This window comes from Ipomoea triloba, chromosome 13, assembly GCF_003576645.1.
Source record: "Ipomoea triloba cultivar NCNSP0323 chromosome 13, ASM357664v1".
Classification (NCBI taxonomy): Eukaryota; Viridiplantae; Streptophyta; class Magnoliopsida; order Solanales; family Convolvulaceae; genus Ipomoea; species Ipomoea triloba.
The window spans coordinates 26,579,161-26,598,023 of NC_044928.1; the positions used below are offsets into that span (position 1 = coordinate 26,579,161).

At 34.3% G+C, this 18,863-nt stretch overlaps 3 protein-coding genes across 4 annotated transcripts; 1 reads left to right on the forward strand and 2 right to left on the reverse strand.

Annotated features, from left to right (window-relative positions):
- Positions 1-6,181: 6,181 nt before the first annotated feature.
- LOC116002399 (probable alkaline/neutral invertase D) lies at positions 6,182-10,331 on the forward strand. Of its 2 annotated transcripts, XM_031242530.1 has the most exons (6): positions 6,198-6,334; positions 6,574-6,600; positions 7,527-7,943; positions 8,194-8,625; positions 9,063-9,621; positions 9,982-10,331. In XM_031242530.1, exons 3-6 carry the CDS (start codon positions 7,554-7,556, stop codon positions 10,275-10,277), a joined length of 1,677 nt encoding a protein of 558 aa, XP_031098390.1. In that variant the 5' UTR covers positions 6,198-6,334; positions 6,574-6,600; positions 7,527-7,553; the 3' UTR covers positions 10,278-10,331. The 2 variants fall into 2 exon arrangements, with proteins under 2 accessions (XP_031098389.1, XP_031098390.1); XM_031242529.1 differs by lacking the exon at positions 6,574-6,600 and having other exon boundaries at positions 6,182-6,334.
- A 1,265-nt stretch (positions 10,332-11,596) lies between these two features.
- On the reverse strand, positions 11,597-13,693 carry LOC116002400. The gene is made up of 2 exons (XM_031242531.1): positions 13,492-13,693; positions 11,597-12,082 (listed from the first exon to the last, which is right to left on the reverse strand). Exons 1-2 carry the CDS (start codon positions 13,565-13,567, stop codon positions 11,859-11,861), a joined length of 300 nt encoding a protein of 99 aa, XP_031098391.1. The 5' UTR covers positions 13,568-13,693; the 3' UTR covers positions 11,597-11,858.
- A 520-nt stretch (positions 13,694-14,213) lies between these two features.
- On the reverse strand, positions 14,214-17,843 carry LOC116002398. The gene is made up of 5 exons (XM_031242528.1): positions 17,009-17,843; positions 15,851-16,315; positions 15,329-15,706; positions 15,168-15,235; positions 14,214-14,649 (listed from the first exon to the last, which is right to left on the reverse strand). Exons 1-5 carry the CDS (start codon positions 17,669-17,671, stop codon positions 14,439-14,441), a joined length of 1,785 nt encoding a protein of 594 aa, XP_031098388.1. The 5' UTR covers positions 17,672-17,843; the 3' UTR covers positions 14,214-14,438.
- Between the last annotated feature and the right edge of the window lie 1,020 nt (positions 17,844-18,863).

Sequence of the window (18,863 nt, forward strand, 5' to 3'; positions counted from 1 at the left end):
GGGGGGGGGGGGGGGGGGGGGGGGGGGAATTGCAGAAATGTTTGGGAAGGAAAGGGATTTGTTACCAAATCTGGTGTAGTCAACCCACTTCATTAATTATAACGAAAATGAAGACACAAAACAGCATGGTTGTCCAGGTCATGTGGATAAGATCAGATCTCCACGTATTTCATCCCCTTAATTCTCCCGGTAGCTACTACGTGGGGATGCAAATTCCTTAATTACACTCCAACCACATACTTAGATATATAGACTCGTGAATTCAGAAAACCCTAGGACACGTACATTTTGTCAATTCAAACAAAAGAAAATAGCAAAAATAAGTGCAAGCCCAATCAAATCGATTCATATCTTTCTCTGTCCGTTTAGCCGTCTTAGTCCACCCAATTAAATTCCTATTCGCTTCGAGAGGCACCAAAGTTGACCCAAGAAGAATCGTCACTTGTGAAAATCAAGCCCAAATTATTCAGGAATTTTTCCCCACAACAAAAGTTTCTTTGCCACTTAAGCTACTCCTTTAGTTGAATCAGTCATTTATAATTGTTTTTACAAATTCATTTACTATAATTAATATATTTCTTTTTTAAGAGGTAGTTAAAGCGTTAAATTCAAAATAGTACTCTCTTTGGCTCAATTCATTTACAATTTAATTTTGTGTAATATTTATTTTAATATTAATTAATCAATAAATGTTATATATTTAAAAACTAACTATATTAAATACTACAAAATTAAACTATATTTAAAAATTACCAGACAAATATTTAAAAAAAATGGTTGTTAGGTATAATTTGATGGGAGAAAGGAAAGTGATGACGTGATTCACGTGAATCTTATTAAAATATAAACTATATTTTGCATACCTGCATTTTAAATGATGATATATATTGACGAACCACTTCTATATTGTTTATTATGTTTTATAATTTTATGGTAAACGGATTAATTAATCATATGTTTGCCATACTTTAATTATAACGTCACATTCTATAAACTTGTTCCACGGGCGTAATAGTTTCAATTTATATTTATAAAGGATCTTTATTAATTTATACCTTAGCTTATACTGCATCACAAACCTACAACCACCGCTAGAATTTTCGCACATTCCAACCAACATTTTTTGATCGGTAAAGACCGATTTGAAATTGGTTGAAAATGATGAATAGAAAAGGTGAGCAATGATTTTTTTTTTTATGACGAGAAAAATTGTAGTTACTATATGATGGTATATACTGAGTAAATTATATTTTTATGTAATAATTAATAAATTACATGAGCGAATAAATTGTACTAAGAATACTCAATGTATATGGCGGACTTGCACCGAAAGATGTTTTGGTTTTTTTATTATTATAAGAATTGGTAAACTAATATCATCATGTGTGTGTATCTACTATATCTAATTGTCCTAGTCATGGCCAACGTGGATACAGACAAGAGCTTTTGACATTTTTGGTCTAATAATGACTATTCCACCTCTCTCAGTTTTGATTTTAAATTGTTTATTTAAGTACACAATTTGTATATATTTTTTTAGCACTTTTGGTTTTCGGTAACAAAATCATTGTAAATAAAATATTTTTACTGTTTTTAAAAGGTAAAGTTGTGAATTCAAACCTTTCAAATGTTCTTTAACTCAGACCAAGTTCGAATTTTATCATGTATTTCTCAATAACATTCACTTTTGAAAATTATAGAACAAATATATTTTTTTGAAATTGACAAAAGTTAAACTTGTGGCTAGAATGTTTTTATTTATTTTTTATAAAATAAAAATTCAAAATTTCAAAACAATAAAAATAAAAATTCAAGATCAGATTAGCTTCTTATAAAAAAAAATTAAAAAAAAAAGCATCTTCCCAGGTTGTGGGATTCAATGCCAAATTAGGATAAAATTAAGAAAGTCCCAATTCCAATTTGTTGGGACTCGGGATCGCGTCATCGCATGTACCCAACATCTTTGTTGGACTTCACTTCTGTTTTTACTTCAATTCAAAAATTTTGAAAGTTTTTATTTTTAAAATGGAAAGTGATGAAATATATTTATAAAAATAATATAAATAATTAAATATGCATTATTTTTTATTTTTGTCATATAATATTTTATATATATAAGAGGTTATGAGATCGAGTCTCAGGTTGTGTTTCAACAGGTTGAGAAAATATAGATACACAAATACTACAATGTAATAGAGTCATATATATATATATAGCAAATATGTCAAACTTAACATTTTATTGATCTTAAAGCCGAATAATAATAATAATATTATATTTTTCTATATTATTGATCAATTATTATTATTATTATTATTATTATTATTATTATTATTATTATTACTACGCAAGTTATTATACTTGATTAAATTGAGTACTATTAAAATAAATATTAATAATATCTAATGTAACTTTAACAAATGTAGTTGTGTAAATTAGTTTGGTTGGTGTGAGTGATCGTGCACTTTGTTTCTTAAGATAGGAAAAATTAACTTGGATCGACTCGGTACGAACGAGAATTAGCCTGAGTATGATATGGACTTAAAGGTGTCTCCTAGGCTCCTACAAGCTTGACTAAAAAAGAAACACAAACGTAATTGTATTAAGTATACCAAAAATCGATGTCAAATAACACTATAAAATTCTCATAATATAATAAATACACTAATAGCTTTATATTTTATATTACCAAGACCTATGAATCATAAACATCATGCATGTTAATGGACATTACAAATATTAAACTAATTTAAAGCGTTTACTAATAGAAATTTAGAATAATGCCAATATATATATATATATATATATATATATATATATATATATATATATATATATATTTGAAATAATAATGCCAATATATTTAATTACCAGTATTATATTACCAAGACCTATGAATCATTCAAAAGTTAAAAAAATATGTCCTTTGTTTTTATTTTTTATTTTCCATGGTTTTTAGGGTTTTGTTATGATTCGTTACCAACTATTGACTTTCTAATTAATTATACAAAGTAGTGCATATAGATTTAGAGCATCAGTTTTTAAAATTTTGTATTATTTAAATACGATAAAATTTAAACAGTAACGTATGAATTAAATGTATTTACCACAATGATTTAATTCACGAAATGTTAAAATATATTATACTATCCATTTATTCTTAGAACGTAACATTATTATCTTCATTCTACACATTGTCAGGGATGTGCTCAAATTACTGGGATGCAATCTGAATTTGTTAGAATGAATATTTTACTTTGGTGTTTTTAATATGCGTAAATACACACTTATACACAGAGCGTACACACAAATATATGTTTCAAAGAGTAAAGTTGACAATTTACTATATTGTCTCACAATATTCAAAGTAAATAAAATAATTAGATTATTTTGTATGTAACATTAAACCTAATTAAACCCACCTCATCGGAGATTGTAACATACCTTGAAAAAAGGTCACATAAATTTATAATACTCATATTAGCAAAGGTATGTGATATAACCCTAGCTAGTCAAACTCAGTATTAAGGTAAAAGTATCATATTCAAAGTTTTCTAACTCAAGAATAATATTCCTTTTGGGCTAAAAAAAAAAAAAAGAAGTAAAAAACTCTTTGAATTTTTAAAATTATAAAATATGCACAAGTGTGGATAAAAATACAAAAAAAAAAAAGAAAAAGAAAAAAGAAAAATAGAGGGAATAATAAGAGCATCTCAAGAAAGATTTCTTATGGGAATTCAAATTATAATATATTTGGGATTCCAATATTTTAGAATTAACAGTATTTTATGGGGAAATTTTCAAGGCACCATATCACGACGTTTTGAATTTCTAAAATGGAATATTTTGTATTTATAACTATTGTACATATGGCTTGTTTTTAGAATAAAAAATAAAAAATAAGTATGGACCAATAAATAAATAGTACAATTATTAAAAAAAAAAAAGTGTATGGTGCTGATTTACATCAATGCCTCTTTGGTACAAGCTAAAATAATATTGAAAAAAACTTAAGTTTGTATAACGTATAAAAGACATCAACATTGATCACAACCTTAAAAGTTTTTATAATTATTTTATTTTTATTTAATGAGCATGGATTCTTTATATACATCATAAAAAATGTTCTTATAATATAAATTTATAATAAAATATTTATAAAAGTTTTTGCCATTTAACGTGTCTCATAAAAAATGTATTATTTAGTTTTTTATATTTATAAATTAATTTTATCATGAATTAATTAGATACAATTATACTTTATATCAAATATTATATAATTTTATGCAATTTTGATGTAACATTATCCATTTTAAAAAAGCATGTGCAGGGCAGCAATATTTGTTCAAAAACAGACAGCCAAAAGTAAAAAAGGGGTCAACTGAAATAATGAATAAAATATAGGGAGTGATTGGAAATTAAAAACAAGTTGGCCGACAACGACAACTGAAAACTCACAGGAGATTCAGACTTTCAGATTCAACCCTCAGAATCGGAAAATGATAATTGTACTGTAATACGATACCGCAAATATCACAAAAGAAAAGAAAAATTCTCAAATAATATATTTTTTGATAATTATTTCAACTTGATTAATTATGCGATTGTTTGATTAATTAGGTTAACCACCATTTGCTGTCGGTAACATTTTTAAATTTTTATGTACAACAATTATACTTCACAAATTCGATCACTAATTCCTTAGCAATATTATTTTTATATTGAAATGAGTAATCGAGTATGTGAAATATAATTCTCATATTTGAATGTCAGAGGTGAATTTTTATTGACATGCTCTCAGTCGAATATGTAGTATATAATCTTCTTAATCCGATTTATCATTTTTTTAGTATGTGATTTGCGAGCTGTTACATAAGAGTAATGTTTATCTTGTGCATACCCTTGAATAATTGATGCGTGTTTCCTTGTGACCTAAAACTTTGTTAAATTTGGATCTTTTAAAGTTCAATTATGAAAGCTTATTATTTCAGATTATAAACATACTTGTGAGGATTTTTTGTTTTTATTCTGAAAATTATATTAGACACATGATTTGCAATTTAAATAAATTCCTAAATTTACTTTAATATATGAACGGACGAACCCATCTTGCCTGTCTACATTATACTTTTAATAATACTCAGAAAAATTAAATTTGATAAAGTTTAATGATTATTTTGCTTATTTCTAACTTTGTTAAAGTATAATGATTATTTGGGTAATTATCACAATAGTAAAATAAGGTTGACTATAATGTAATATGATGCAAAATACCAAAATATAAGGAGACAATAAATTCAGCTGAATTTATTGACCCAATATATTTTAACCTACACATTTGTGATACCAAAAATGAATACCTACTCAATTAAATTAGATTGACTAAATTCAGATAAAAATTAATTAGCATTGCATTGCTGGTGGCAACTATACAAGCATTTGGGAACTCGTAAACTATTAAAATGCACTATGTAATTTACTTAATTTACTAAGATGTTAGGGTTAGAAATGATGGCGTTATGGTTTGAACCGAATTATATCATATAGAAGAGGAACTATACGTACAATTTTGGTTTCTATTTGGAACTATAACCCATAAGGTTTTTGTTTCAATTTCTAAAATATTTAAACCATAATTAATAAATAAATTTAAAATTTAAATTAAGTGCAAGCTCAAAGTTATTATTATTTTGGTTTAACTTAAACTTTTAAATATTTAAGTTTAAAATTATGTTAACATTACAAAAAAAACTATTAAAAAGTTTAAGTTGAATAATTTAAAAAATAAAAATTAGCAAGCTATAAAAAAAATATTTGAACAAACTGTTCAAGCTGAAACTATAACTGAAACATAGAACCGGTGACTGGCAATTCGGAATCAGCTTTGTTAGGATCAGACTCTTACCACTCACGCCAAACGTTATAACTAATATCGAAAGTCCAATTTATTTTCTTACTTAAAAACCGTCATCACATTGTTCGAGATACGTTGACAATGAAGATTTTCGAGATTGAATTATAATCCGTAATAAAGATTTCGCAGTAAAAAAATGTGATTTTTAATAGAATAGTTTATAGAGGTTTGGTCAATCCCAGAACACACGCTCGCCCGCCCGCGCCAACAACCACTGGCAGGCAGCCTGGCAGCCCACCTACTTTGCCTTCCCCCTTTCATCTCTTCATTTCTCTCTTTCCCAACACTCATCTCTCTCTATAAATATCTTCTCCCCACAACATGCTTTCTTTTTCTCCTCTCCCTCCATTCTCACAATCCCCTCATCTCTCTGTTCCCTTCCGGGCGATCTCGCCGCCTCTCCGGCCGCCATTGTTGCAGGCAAGTCTTCTCTCCTCTCCCTCTCTTTCCTGTGCTTGTTCACACCTGCTTTAGATCTCATTTAGCTCCCCTCATTCTGGGCTGTAAGGTTCTTGAAAAGCCTTTCTTGTTTGAATCTTTTTCTTCAGCTAGTTTGCTGGTTTACCATTTTTTTCCCTCACTTTTTTATTTAATGCAATTGGATCTTGAAGTATTTTTCATCTAATTGGCATTTCTGTGTTGAATATGTCCATATGCAGGTTTTTTTGAACTTCCAAGGTTCAAAGGTGTAATCTTTTGTTAATATTTGTATGGGTTATATTTGGTTTTCCTCAACTTCTTTTGGCATATAAAGTCTGAGAATTTTAATCCTACCTAAAGCATCAAACAATTACCAAAATTGTGAAAGGCTTTCTCTATATGGGATTGTTGTAACTATGGTAGTTAAGCTATTACTGGGTGTTATTTTTATGGCCTCTGAAAATATATTTGGATTGGACAATAAAGATTGAAGCTTTCCTTTTTAACTGGATATCATCTCTATGATTTTGTCAGTGATTCTTTCCCTGTTTCCTCATGGGCAACAATGTATTCCTATTTGTTTTCCTCTGAATTTATTGAGTTGTGTCATTAGACTTTGTATGCATTAACTACTTGAGAGTTGACTAATCCCACTATAAATTAGTTAGATGAAGTCATGAAATCTGGTGCAGATATTTTGGTACAAATAGCATTACCTTTGATTTACGAGATAGCCCGCAGCAGCTATCCGAAGATGCGTTCAGGGTGAAGCCCGCCTTGTTACCCTAGTTGGCAAAAGACCATAAGGTAAACCGGTCTAGGTTGCCTATAACTAACCGGCTCAAATCAAGAAGGTCAATAAGTTGCTCCCACCGGGAGTCAAATTTGGAACCTTGTGGTTACCCTAGGTTTCCCCCAAAATAGCATTACCCTTATATAGTATGCTTGGATGGTTGACTATAAATGTCTTGTATATTTGTACATACTTGTGTATACCCATTTGTTTTTTTCCCCTCGTGAATAATACAGAGTATGGATTGTGTTTATCTCGTTTGACAAATATTGGTGCTGACAAACGCATATTATAAGTCTATCTGTGTATATGCTACTGTGACTTGAGTTTGTATTGGTGTATAACATTTATATTATATACAAAAATTGCCTAAGAGGAGATTGTTTTGTTCTATATCAGATTAGCTGCGAGTGTTGAAGGAATTAGATGAATATGGACGGTCATGTTACTAAAGAGTTTGGACTGAAGAATGTCAGCTCCAGTTGCTCCATCTCGGAGATGGACTATGATCTCTCGAAGCTTCTTGACAAGCCAAGGCTGAACATAGAGAGGCAGAGATCCTTTGACGAGAGGTCACTGAGTGAAATGTCCGTTGGCCTAGCCCGAGGTTTGGATAATTATGAAACTGCTTACTCGCCCAGCAGGTCTGGGTTGGATACCCCGGTTTCTTCCACCCGCAACTCTTTTGAACCCCATCCAATGGTTGCCGAGGCATGGGATGCTCTGCGCCGGTCTTTGGTATATTTTAGAGACCAACCTGTGGGTACAATCGCTGCAAATGAGCACGGTTCTGAAGAGGTCCTAAATTATGATCAGGTCAGTATTTTGTTGGCAAAGAAAGTACCTTTTCTATAATTTACTACTCCGTAATATTTTAATTTTGTAGTATGCATAATACAGGTATTAAGTACCTTGATCAAGTATTACTTTTAGACAAAAATGCTGGAAACCGAATTATATTTGTGTGATTTGAGAGGCCATAACTTTCTTGGTGATTGTGTTTCTATAAAAATTTCTGCTAAGAGGGATTTCCTTAAGAGAGTTTAAAATCATGGATGATGTGCAGGTTTTTGTTCGTGATTTTGTACCTAGTGCTCTGGCCTTCCTAATGAATGGTGAGCCTGATATCGTTAAGAATTTCCTGCTCAAGACACTTCTGCTTCAAGGTTGGGAAAAGAAAGTGGACAGATTCAAGCTTGGCGAAGGGGTTATGCCAGCCAGTTTCAAAGTTCTTCACGATCCAGTTCGTAAGACTGATACAATCATTGCGGACTTTGGCGAGAATGCAATTGGAAGAGTCGCTCCAGTGGACTCGGGATTTTGGTGGATAATTCTTCTGCGTGCATATACAAAATCTACTGGAGACACAACTCTCGCTGAAAGACCGGAGTGCCAAAAGGGAATGAGGCTTATTTTGAGTTTGTGTTTGTCAGAAGGGTTCGATACATTTCCTACTTTGCTGTGTGCTGATGGATGCTCGATGATCGATAGAAGAATGGTAAATTCCTGTCTCTTATCTTTATTATTTTTTTTAATATTACTGACTCTATTACAATGCAGTATCTGTTCATAACTATTTTCTCAACCTATGAAACGCAAAGAGTCAATATCGCCTCCACTGAGTCTTTTATCTTTATAACATTACATGCTCTTAAAATTGCTCCATAATGCTAAATTGCTCGTGGTTATGGTTGGATTAAGATCCTTGACATCTAATGCCATGGATTTCCATTAATCAGTTTCTACTAAAATTGTAGAAGTGACATTGAATAACTAGGCTTATTGTGAGTTCCTATATATTGCAAACTTTGAATTCTTTTCTATATCCCATCTAGGGGTTTTGAAAGAAATGAAACCGTAGCATTGCATACTGTTCGGTTATTTTATATTAATACCTAGATACAGACTTTAAAGTGTTCCTATTTTGGATTTCAGGGAGTTTATGGTTATCCGATTGAAATTCAAGCGCTCTTCTTCATGGCACTGAGATGTGCTTTGGCAATGTTAAAGCCCGACGCAGAAGGAAAAGAATTTATCGAGCGAATAGTAAAACGTCTACATGCCTTGAGTTACCATATGAGGAGTTATTTCTGGCTCGACTTCCAGCAATTAAATGACATATACCGTTTTAAAACTGAAGAGTATTCTCATACTGCAGTAAATAAGTTCAATGTCATTCCAGATTCAATCCCGGATTGGGTATTTGATTTTATGCCTACGCGTGGGGGTTACTTTGTTGGCAATGTTAGTCCCGCGAGGGTGGATTTTAGATGGTTTGCGTTAGGTAACTGTGTTGCCATTTTGGCATCTCTTGCCACTCCCGAGCAAGCCTCTGCGATCATGGATCTTATTGAAGCACGCTGGGAGGAGCTCGTAGGGGAAATGCCTCTAAAAATATCGTACCCCGCGCTCGAGAATCATGAATGGAGAATCGTGACTGGCTGTGATCCCAAAAATACTAGATGGAGTTACCATAACGGAGGCTCTTGGCCAGGTTCTTCTATCTTTGCTTTTATATTTTTTCGAACCGTTACTTAATATTCTTTGTTCTATAGTATAGTATACTTTTGAATTTTCGATTCTTATTCTTGAGCATATAATATATATAAACATAAATGTGCAGTCCAACTATCAGCTTAGACTTTTAGTTGAGATGAAACACATGCTTCAATTTGGTATCAAAGCCATGCAAAAGGTCATGGATAGAGTTGAGATGGAGGGAGCACATGCTTTAATTCTCTCAGTTCTCGCTATTCCTAGTTATAACACATCATATTGGATTGTAGTCGAGTTCAATTATAGTTCACTTTATGTTTTCTTATGCAATGTCTTCTCGGGGTACAAAAACGTGCAGTTCTCTTGTGGCTGGTGACTGCTGCCTGCATCAAGACAGGGCGGCCACAGATTGCAAAACGAGCGATTGATCTAGCTGAGAGCCGCTTGCTGAAGGACGGGTGGCCAGAATACTACGATGGAAAGCTCGGAAGATATATCGGGAAACAGGCTAGGAAGCAGCAGACATGGTCCATCGCTGGATACCTGGTGGCAAAGATGATGCTCGAGGATCCTTCGCACCTCGGGATGATTTCTTTGGAAGAGGACAGGCAAATGAAGCCGATAATAAAGAGATCGTCGTCGTGGACATGCTGATGGACCGACCGAGGAAACCAAATACATAATAATTAGCATAAAGGAACAGAGAAAGATGAAGATAAAAGGTGAGAGGGATCTTGTTTTTACTTTCAAGAACAGTATTCGTCGGGCGATTTCTGTCATTATGGAACAGGTTTTTGTTTTTTTTTTTTTTTTNAAAAAAAAAAAAAACAATTCATGCTTGATAGTTGTGTTGAACTTGGTGGAAAATCAAATGCATTTTCACCACCTTGTTTGGACATGGACTCTAAGCAATGCTGTTTTCTAATGTTTTCATGCACTGATGAGTTGGAATTCTGGGTTTCATCTTCTTCAATGTAATGCAATAATTTTCATTCATGTTATCACTTCAATTCTGTGCTCACATGATTAGCTGCCAGAAACAAATGAGTAGATTATGTTTAAAATGTCAAATAATTTATAATCTAACCACAAATTAAACTAAAAGTTTAAGATGATAGTTGAGCTATACATTTATGTTTATATATTGGGATAGCCTATAAACTTTACACCAAAAGTGCCAAAGACCTAGTCTAGTGGCACTCGGTTGCACCTCCACGAACAGGTATTACATTGTAACAAAGTCAATAGTACTCAAAAAAAAAAACTTTACACCAAAAGTCAATTAAGCACATAAATTTTTAAAAAAGTGCAAGTAAACTTTCAAACATGTTTTTTGGTTAAATAAGTCAAATTTACCAACTAACAGGTTATCAGTAAAATCTTACCGGAAAACATCACCATTGACCAAAAGGTCACCTTACACCAGAGAAGGCGACCAACTGGTCACCTTCTCTAGTAGATGGCGACCGGTGACGACCGAGTCGTCACGGATTTTCGTTGGACTAATGCTTGAACTAAAATGACCTATAATAGCATGTTATTTATCGATTCTTGAACTTTATTGCTCAATTTGACATTTTATCGAGATTTAATTGACTTTTCATGTACAGACCGAGTACTTTTTGAGGCGGCCCGAGTAACACAACTCTTTAAAAACTCTCGAATAGCTCCAACAAGATGCAAGTGTCAACATCTATATTACTCTCAAACTTAACTGTCTGAATAGGCAAATCACTTTTTAGTTTGATGTGTCTCCACCTCCCAACACATTGTTAAACCACAATAAATGGCTCAAAGTTCCGCCGTGAAACTTGTGACAATCCTATTGTGGAGTACTAAAGGGAAAATGAAAGATTTTATAATATAAATGAATTCTTTCCTCCCCCAAAAAGAAAAACAAAATTCCATTTACCACCATGCAAATTTTTGGTGTCAAAGCAATGCAAGAAAGTATGATATTCAAGGTAAACTGATTCAACAAGCTCCCCAACGCATGACAACTTTCACTCTTAGAATCGTTCGTGACGGAAAAATCCAGAAAATATTATTGAAAAATCTGCATGACAACTTCAAAACTATTTTCAATTGATCAAAGTAGAGCCAGACCACAAGGCATAGCAAAACAAACTGGAAGAAGTTAAATATTCAAAACATAATGTTTTTCATGAGCATGATCTGTGCACGAGGCAACCCAAGCAGGCAGGCCTGTTATTGCAAATAACGATAATGCAACATCTACGCTGAAGCGGTCTTCTTTTGCTGGAAGATGACAGCCCAAACGGGAACTGCAACACCAATGCTGAATGCAGATAGCACACCGAGTGTCATCTTCAGCTTCTGATGCTTCATCCTATCCAAGTTGTACATGTGCTTTGCATGCAAGTAGAATGGCTCGTCATGGCCATGAGCATGTCCTCCTCCCATTCTTTTCATGCCGGTGGAGTGGATTCCTCGGCTCACTGCCACAAAATATTATAGTTTTTGTTAGCACAATGAATAACCACAACCAATAATAACATGCAAAATAAGTATTAAAATCACAGTTCGAATTCATTTGTTCACTTTCAGGAAAAAAAGGTCAGTTTCTAGAGGTTTATGTGAGCAGAGCACCAATTGATAACTATAATGGCAGAAGGAATACTAGCATGTAATTATATTAGTACAACAACAGCCTCACCTATCATACAAAAAGGCATTAGATGTCAAAGAAAATGAGCTCAGGAAAGCCAAAAAGTAGCATTAACTGTGAGACTAAGCAAAGGTTGCAGAGGAATATAATCCATTTTTTTTTACATCTCATGGGGGATGGGGGGGTGAAGAGATGTGAACCTAAATCTACTATGCCTAGAAAGGGGCACAGCTTAACGCCAAGCTGCATCCTAAATCCCAAAAGAAAAAGAAACCCAAAAGACATGTTGCTGGACAATATATAAGACAAGAAACATAGCTAGGCTGCAAGATTGTAATAATAGTTTCCAAACTACTTATGAAACGCCGAAATATATCTATTAGCATCTGAATTCAGCCATACTAGTGTACGGTCATTGTACTGAAAGAAGGCAAATCAAAGATCAAACAGTCTTTGCAAGACTCAAGTTTCTTCCTGAGAAGTACTTAAGCATCACACACGTGGAGTATAGATATATCCACATATCTAATCTAAAAGAAAAGCATGAGGTGACAAGTAACAAAACAGGTAGTGCAAGCAAACCATTAGAACAGTACAAAGACAATTTGCAAGTGTGAAGTTTGATGAGTGCAACATAAAAGCTCACAATGTCCGTTTATTAATGTGAACGGGCTGGCATGTACAGGATGCATAGTTAAAGGCAAGCCCTCAAGCCTCAGCAAAATGAAAATTTCAAATAACCCTAGCTTCATGAATCCTGAGCAATATAAAATACCAGCATATCATATCATATCAAAGACGTCTAATCACTTACTCAACCTTATAACCCTATCATTTCATTAGGTCAATAACACCAAACTGATCATATCATGGACAACTAATCAGTAATCACTCACTCAATGACTCAACCTTATAATCCTATCATTTCAGAAAGTCAATAACACTAAACTGATTTCCTTGCTAGCTTCATTAAATGATAAAAATCCGTTCTTTGTAACTTTTCCCGTCCCTAAGAAGACAGAGAAACTACAGACAACGCATATATTATATACTCCGCATATACATTTCCAAGCACGGGCCACAGAGTAGATCTACAAATCCATAGATTTCAAAGCAGAATTTTAACAATAGCGCAAAATTAATGGAATTTCCTGAGAAACCAGTGAATAAAAAACACGAATAAAATCTCAAGGAAACGATTTAGAAACCCTAAGAATATAGTGAAAGAAGAGCGCTGACCAGACATGGGAAGCAGTGATTCGGTGGAGGTGAGGAGCTTGGAAGCGCACGACCTGAGACCGTTGTTCAGAGCCATCTTCACAGCCTCTTCTCTCAGTTCTGGCTATCTCTCTCGATCGATCTTCTTCTCTATTCAGTCCAAAAAGCAAATTAATGAAATTATGCAACTAAGAGTTAGGGTTATGATACCAGAAAATAAGAAATTAACAACTTCTCTTTTTTTTCGTCTGCTTAGCTTTATTTAATTATATATTCCACTTATTACCTAACGAATGAATTTGGGCCTAACATTATAAGTTCGGATGGCCCAATGGCCCATTCAGTGAAGGGCTACAATTCATATCATGGATTAGAGTCCACTTAGTGTGGACTTTGAATAGAAATCATGAGGTACAGAATTTATATATCCATAAGGCACAAAAATTATATAATACAAAGACAAAAAAATTTATAAAATAAGATACAATTACTAAATTGTTTCATAATACAAGATACAAAAACTCACAACATAGTACGTATACACATGTATCAAGCCCATTATAAACTCTTTTTTTACTGTTGTTAAACTATATACTTTCTCAGCATGTTAAAACACAAAGAATCAATACTTTTTTTTTTCCAGTAGTACTAAAAAAAAAACGCTTCGACTAAAATTTGATCTCATGACCTCCCATTTAAAAGAGTCACTTCATGCCAATCATTATACTTTATCAATAATTCAATTTGTTAAAAAGCATCAAACTAACTAAGAAACAAAACCACTAGTTTTCATATAATACAAAAAGGTGGTGTCTTATAGCATCCACAAAGGAACATCCGTTAACTCTACATTGTCAAAGGTTCAAGACTAAGCAATCAACTACAACTTTTTTACAGGCAGACTGATTAATCAACAACCCAAACCCCTTCTCGTGGGTAGTGGCAACTGGCAAGGATATCCCTCTAGTCTAGTGGGACATAAATGACATTGTTCGTCTAAAATCCAAAGATTTTAGGCCTGACTCCGAGAATTTGCCCTCAGGTACCCACAATCCTGGTCTCTCAGGCAGCAGCACCTCGGGTTGATTACTCTTCGTTGAATCTTCACCAGCTCCAGGAGCATTAACTTCTTTCTTTTTCTTCACGAATTCAAAGAATTCAGCAACCTGGCGAGCGTACCTGCACATAATGCATTTTGTCAGCAACTAAGATTAACCTAACTGAGTTCTGGAATGTGCAACAAAAAGTCAAGGAAAGACAAATAGGGAACTATATGCATGCATGAGCTGAGAAGGAAAAACAAGGAGGTGAAAGAAATTAACTGGATTCGTGAATGCATCTGCTCTAGAGAATTCTTAGAAATTGCCCATTTTAGATGATTTGAGTTCATTATATTAAGTTTATGATTAAGCATATCATGGTTTGGCAAAAAATTATTCTTGTAATAGTTAATTACAGGTTCCAGATCCTTTCTTTTCAATTGAGGGATTGAAGTTTATTGAGATTTAAAACGAAAAAGAAAAAAACGAAACAAGAGCAATTAAACTAATGGAACTATAACTAAAATTAAGCACTATATTGGCAGCATCAAGGAATTGGATAGAAAGATGATAAGAGCAAGAATTAGAGCTATCTTTGCAACAAATAACAAGGGAGCAATTTATTTTTTTAGGAAAATATAGGAAGAGATGACATACTGTCTCTTTGCATCAATATCTTTATTGAAGTCAATGTTGGGCTCACAGTCAAGGACCAAAGCAGGAACCTGTTCATAATCAAACAGAACAAAGTGTTTAAGTAATACATAGTACTCATTTGAGTCATTTCCAAGAAAGGAAACAATAGTAATTGGAAATACCTTTTGAATACTTGGATGCATATGATTACCCTCCAAATAAAAAACTCGATCCCTAATCTCTGAAGGTAAGGAATTGTCAAAGCTCTGTGGCAGTTGACTGACTGATAATATCCCATGATTTCCACTTTCGAATGGGAAAAGCCAGCTCTCATGCTTTTCATGCAAGTCTCGCAAATACTCGAGGGAGACTCCACCTTCCTCGGCTCTCTTTCGCAGCATCATTCTCTTGTGGCAAGTATCAGGGCTTGCTCTCAGGTAGATAAAACCATCAGGGATTAGCCCAGGCAAAGTTGAGACAACAGGGTCAAACCATGAGTCGTAGATGCTGATCTCCATCTCGTTCATCCAGTTCGCTTCATGAACAGCCCTTACAAAGACCTTTATCAAGTAAAAAACAGGACATAATGCATTAGACTTTTGTCTTTTTCAAAGTCATGTGTGACAAGCAACCAGGAATCATAACGTAAAATGAGTCAAAACAAACATTGCCTTACATAAAGCTATGAAAGGTGTTATACGTACCATCCTGTCACTGAAAACACTCCTCTCCATCAACCTGAGAGGCTTGATACCACGAGATGATTCTCTCTCCTGCATTAATCTTGTAACAAAGACATAGTTTTGAAAGGTATAGGCATATCTTTGTGGCTCAGCATAGAATGCGTCCAATATGTTAAAGTGATCTGGCCCAACATCCTGCCACTTGTCAATAGGTTCAGGAACTATCTCAACAAGGTCTTGTAGCTCAAGCGTTTCATTAGCTATTCTCTGCAGAAAAGTTGTTTTGCCAACACTTATATTTCCCTCAACACAGAACGTAATTCGTTTCTTTTGTCTCCCCTTTACATCAGAATCAAGGTCCTCCTTTAACTCATCGTCCACACTTTTCTTGATGAAAGTGGTAATGCTCTCAGCGTGGTTTTTGTGGATGATACCAACCGAACTCTGTAAAAACTCAACCATCTTCCCACTAGACGTCCCATAGAACTGCATAGCAGCTATATTTTCATTAGTACTTAAGAACAAAACCAGGTTCTTGAACAAAACAGCATAAGATTTACTTAAAATTGGCAAAAATGTCATAACTCAATTGTTTCTGAAGAACAGAATATCACTTAGCCATTCCCACACTCCAACATAAAATTAACATCATCTTCAAATCCACAGAGCACACAACAGCAAACCCAAATCTCCAAATTTAATACACTATCCATAATTTCAAAAAAAAAAAAAAATGAACCACAACTGAATTTGCAGTGCAAGATTTTAATTTTTAGTTCAGAAAAAATTGCTTCTCCCCTTGTAATAAATTTAATAATATTGGAACAGAGGAATACAGAAGAAGAGATCAAAGAACAATACATAGAAAGTTTGAGGGGTTTAAGAATAATCCACCCTGGAATAACTTTTCCAACTTTTAGGGAATGACATTTCCAGTTGACTTAAAACTTAAGCAAGTCAAAGCAAACTTAAATTATCCAACTTTCCTGTCTAACAAAGAGGATCTTAGTGTAGGCTAAATCTGCAGCAGAATATTCTATACTCCATCACATTTTACTATGTCTAGTTCTGTTAACAAGATTTTATTATCGCCTAAATTATTTTTAATTCATTTTTTATTAAAACAATAGTATTAAACAAAACAAATCAAATTTAAAAATAAATAACAAATCACTATACCTTATCCCTGTATAGCTGCTTAAGCTGGGCAACACCTTCAAAGCCCTTCTCCACTAGCTTCTTGAAATTTCTCGGCCCGACACCGGGTATTGTCAGCAAATCTGGACTCCCAGGTAATGTCCCGGCGCCGGAGCTCCCATTCCTCTGCCTACGGTGAGACCTAATCGCCTGCCGCTCTTTCAAATCCTTACTGTTCTCATCACCACTCATGTGACTCGCGTCCTCCGCCTCACCTTCCGGCGCCGGCACAACAGTGTCCGAATCCCCCGCCGCAACCGTCGCGAACCACGCGGCATGGGCCCCCCGCGCATTCTCCTGCTTGAGAACGACCCACGCCCTCACGGGGGCCACGCTCTCGAGAGAACACCGGCAAATACGGCAACTACCGCGCAGGGAAGTGACGGTTTTGGGCACTACTTTGGAGCCGGCGCCGGAGAGAGGACTTCCGGCGGAGGAATAAGGAAGGGGAGAGTGGCGCAGACGGTGGAGAGTAGCCATTGAAGGCATTGGAGAAGTAGGGGGTTTGGGTTTAGGGGAAAAGGGGGTTAGGCGGTTCCTGTAAAACCCTAGAGAGAGAAAGTCGTGGGGGAAAGAGAGAGGGAGAGAGCTAACGGATAAGGCTGCCGGGGGACCAAGTGGATTTCTGCTTATCAGCTTCTGCATCCCTTTGGCGCATCTCACAGACACTGCAGGGAGAGCGTTCTTGTGGGAGTGAATACGGACGTAATAATAGCTGTGTATGAAGTGTTTGTGTATATATATGTAGAGAGAGAAAGCTGTGGTTTTGTGTATGGTGGGAAGTCGAGAACTCAAACAGCTTCGCGGAGAAGAAGATTCGGCGGGTTATTAGCCAATATTAGGGTTTAAGGGAAAAAGGGGGCTAAAATTTTATATTTTTTATTCAATTCTCTTGATTTATATGGTAAATAGTTGTTAGCGGATAGCTGTTCGCTGAATGGATTATAGGGTATAATTAATTAATTAATTGATAACATCCACTGATTGGTAAATTAGTTGCTAGTTAATAACATTCGCTGATTGGTAAATTAGTTCCTAGTTAATAGCTGTTTGGTATAATTTCTTTTCTCAAAAAGTTACTTGAAAAAAGTTGATTTGAGTAACTTTTTGAATTTTAGCATTTTGAAATTACAAAAATTTGATTAACCAAACACTTATATTAATTTTTGGAAAAAAGGCTAATAAACCCTCAAACTTTACCAAAAAGTGCAATTAAGCCCTTCAACATTAAAAAAGTTAATTAAACACTCAAACTTGTCATTTTTATACATTTAAACCCAAATGACCGGTTGTTCACCCAAAACAACCGGTCATTAATTTTTCGGCGGCCATCGAACTCAATGCTACCCTATCTGCTCGTCTTCTCAATGGAGAAGACGAACACAGACCGCACTATCGTCTTCTCTACTAGAGAAGACGACTGTCTATTTGTCTTCTAAATTGGAGAAGATGACCATTTCGGTCATCTTCTACGTTGCGGAGAAGACGAGCAGATGTTGAACGACGGCTGACAGTGATGGTTTTTCCAGCTAATGTGATTGTAAATTGAGTTGTTTGGACTGTGAATAACCGGTAACCAATGGTAAATATGATTTATTTGATCAATTTTAACAAGTATAAGTGTTTAATTGAACTTCTTTTAATGTTAGAGGGCTTAATTGGACTTTTGGATAAAGTTTGAGAGTTTATTTGACTATTTTTCCTTAATTTTTTAACCAAGTCAAATAGTTAATAGTGATCAAATAAGTAAAAATTGATTGATAGGCTAACTATTTTACCAAATAAGGCCAATGTAATTTTTATTACGAATCAATTCATAAGGTAATTAATGAAAAGT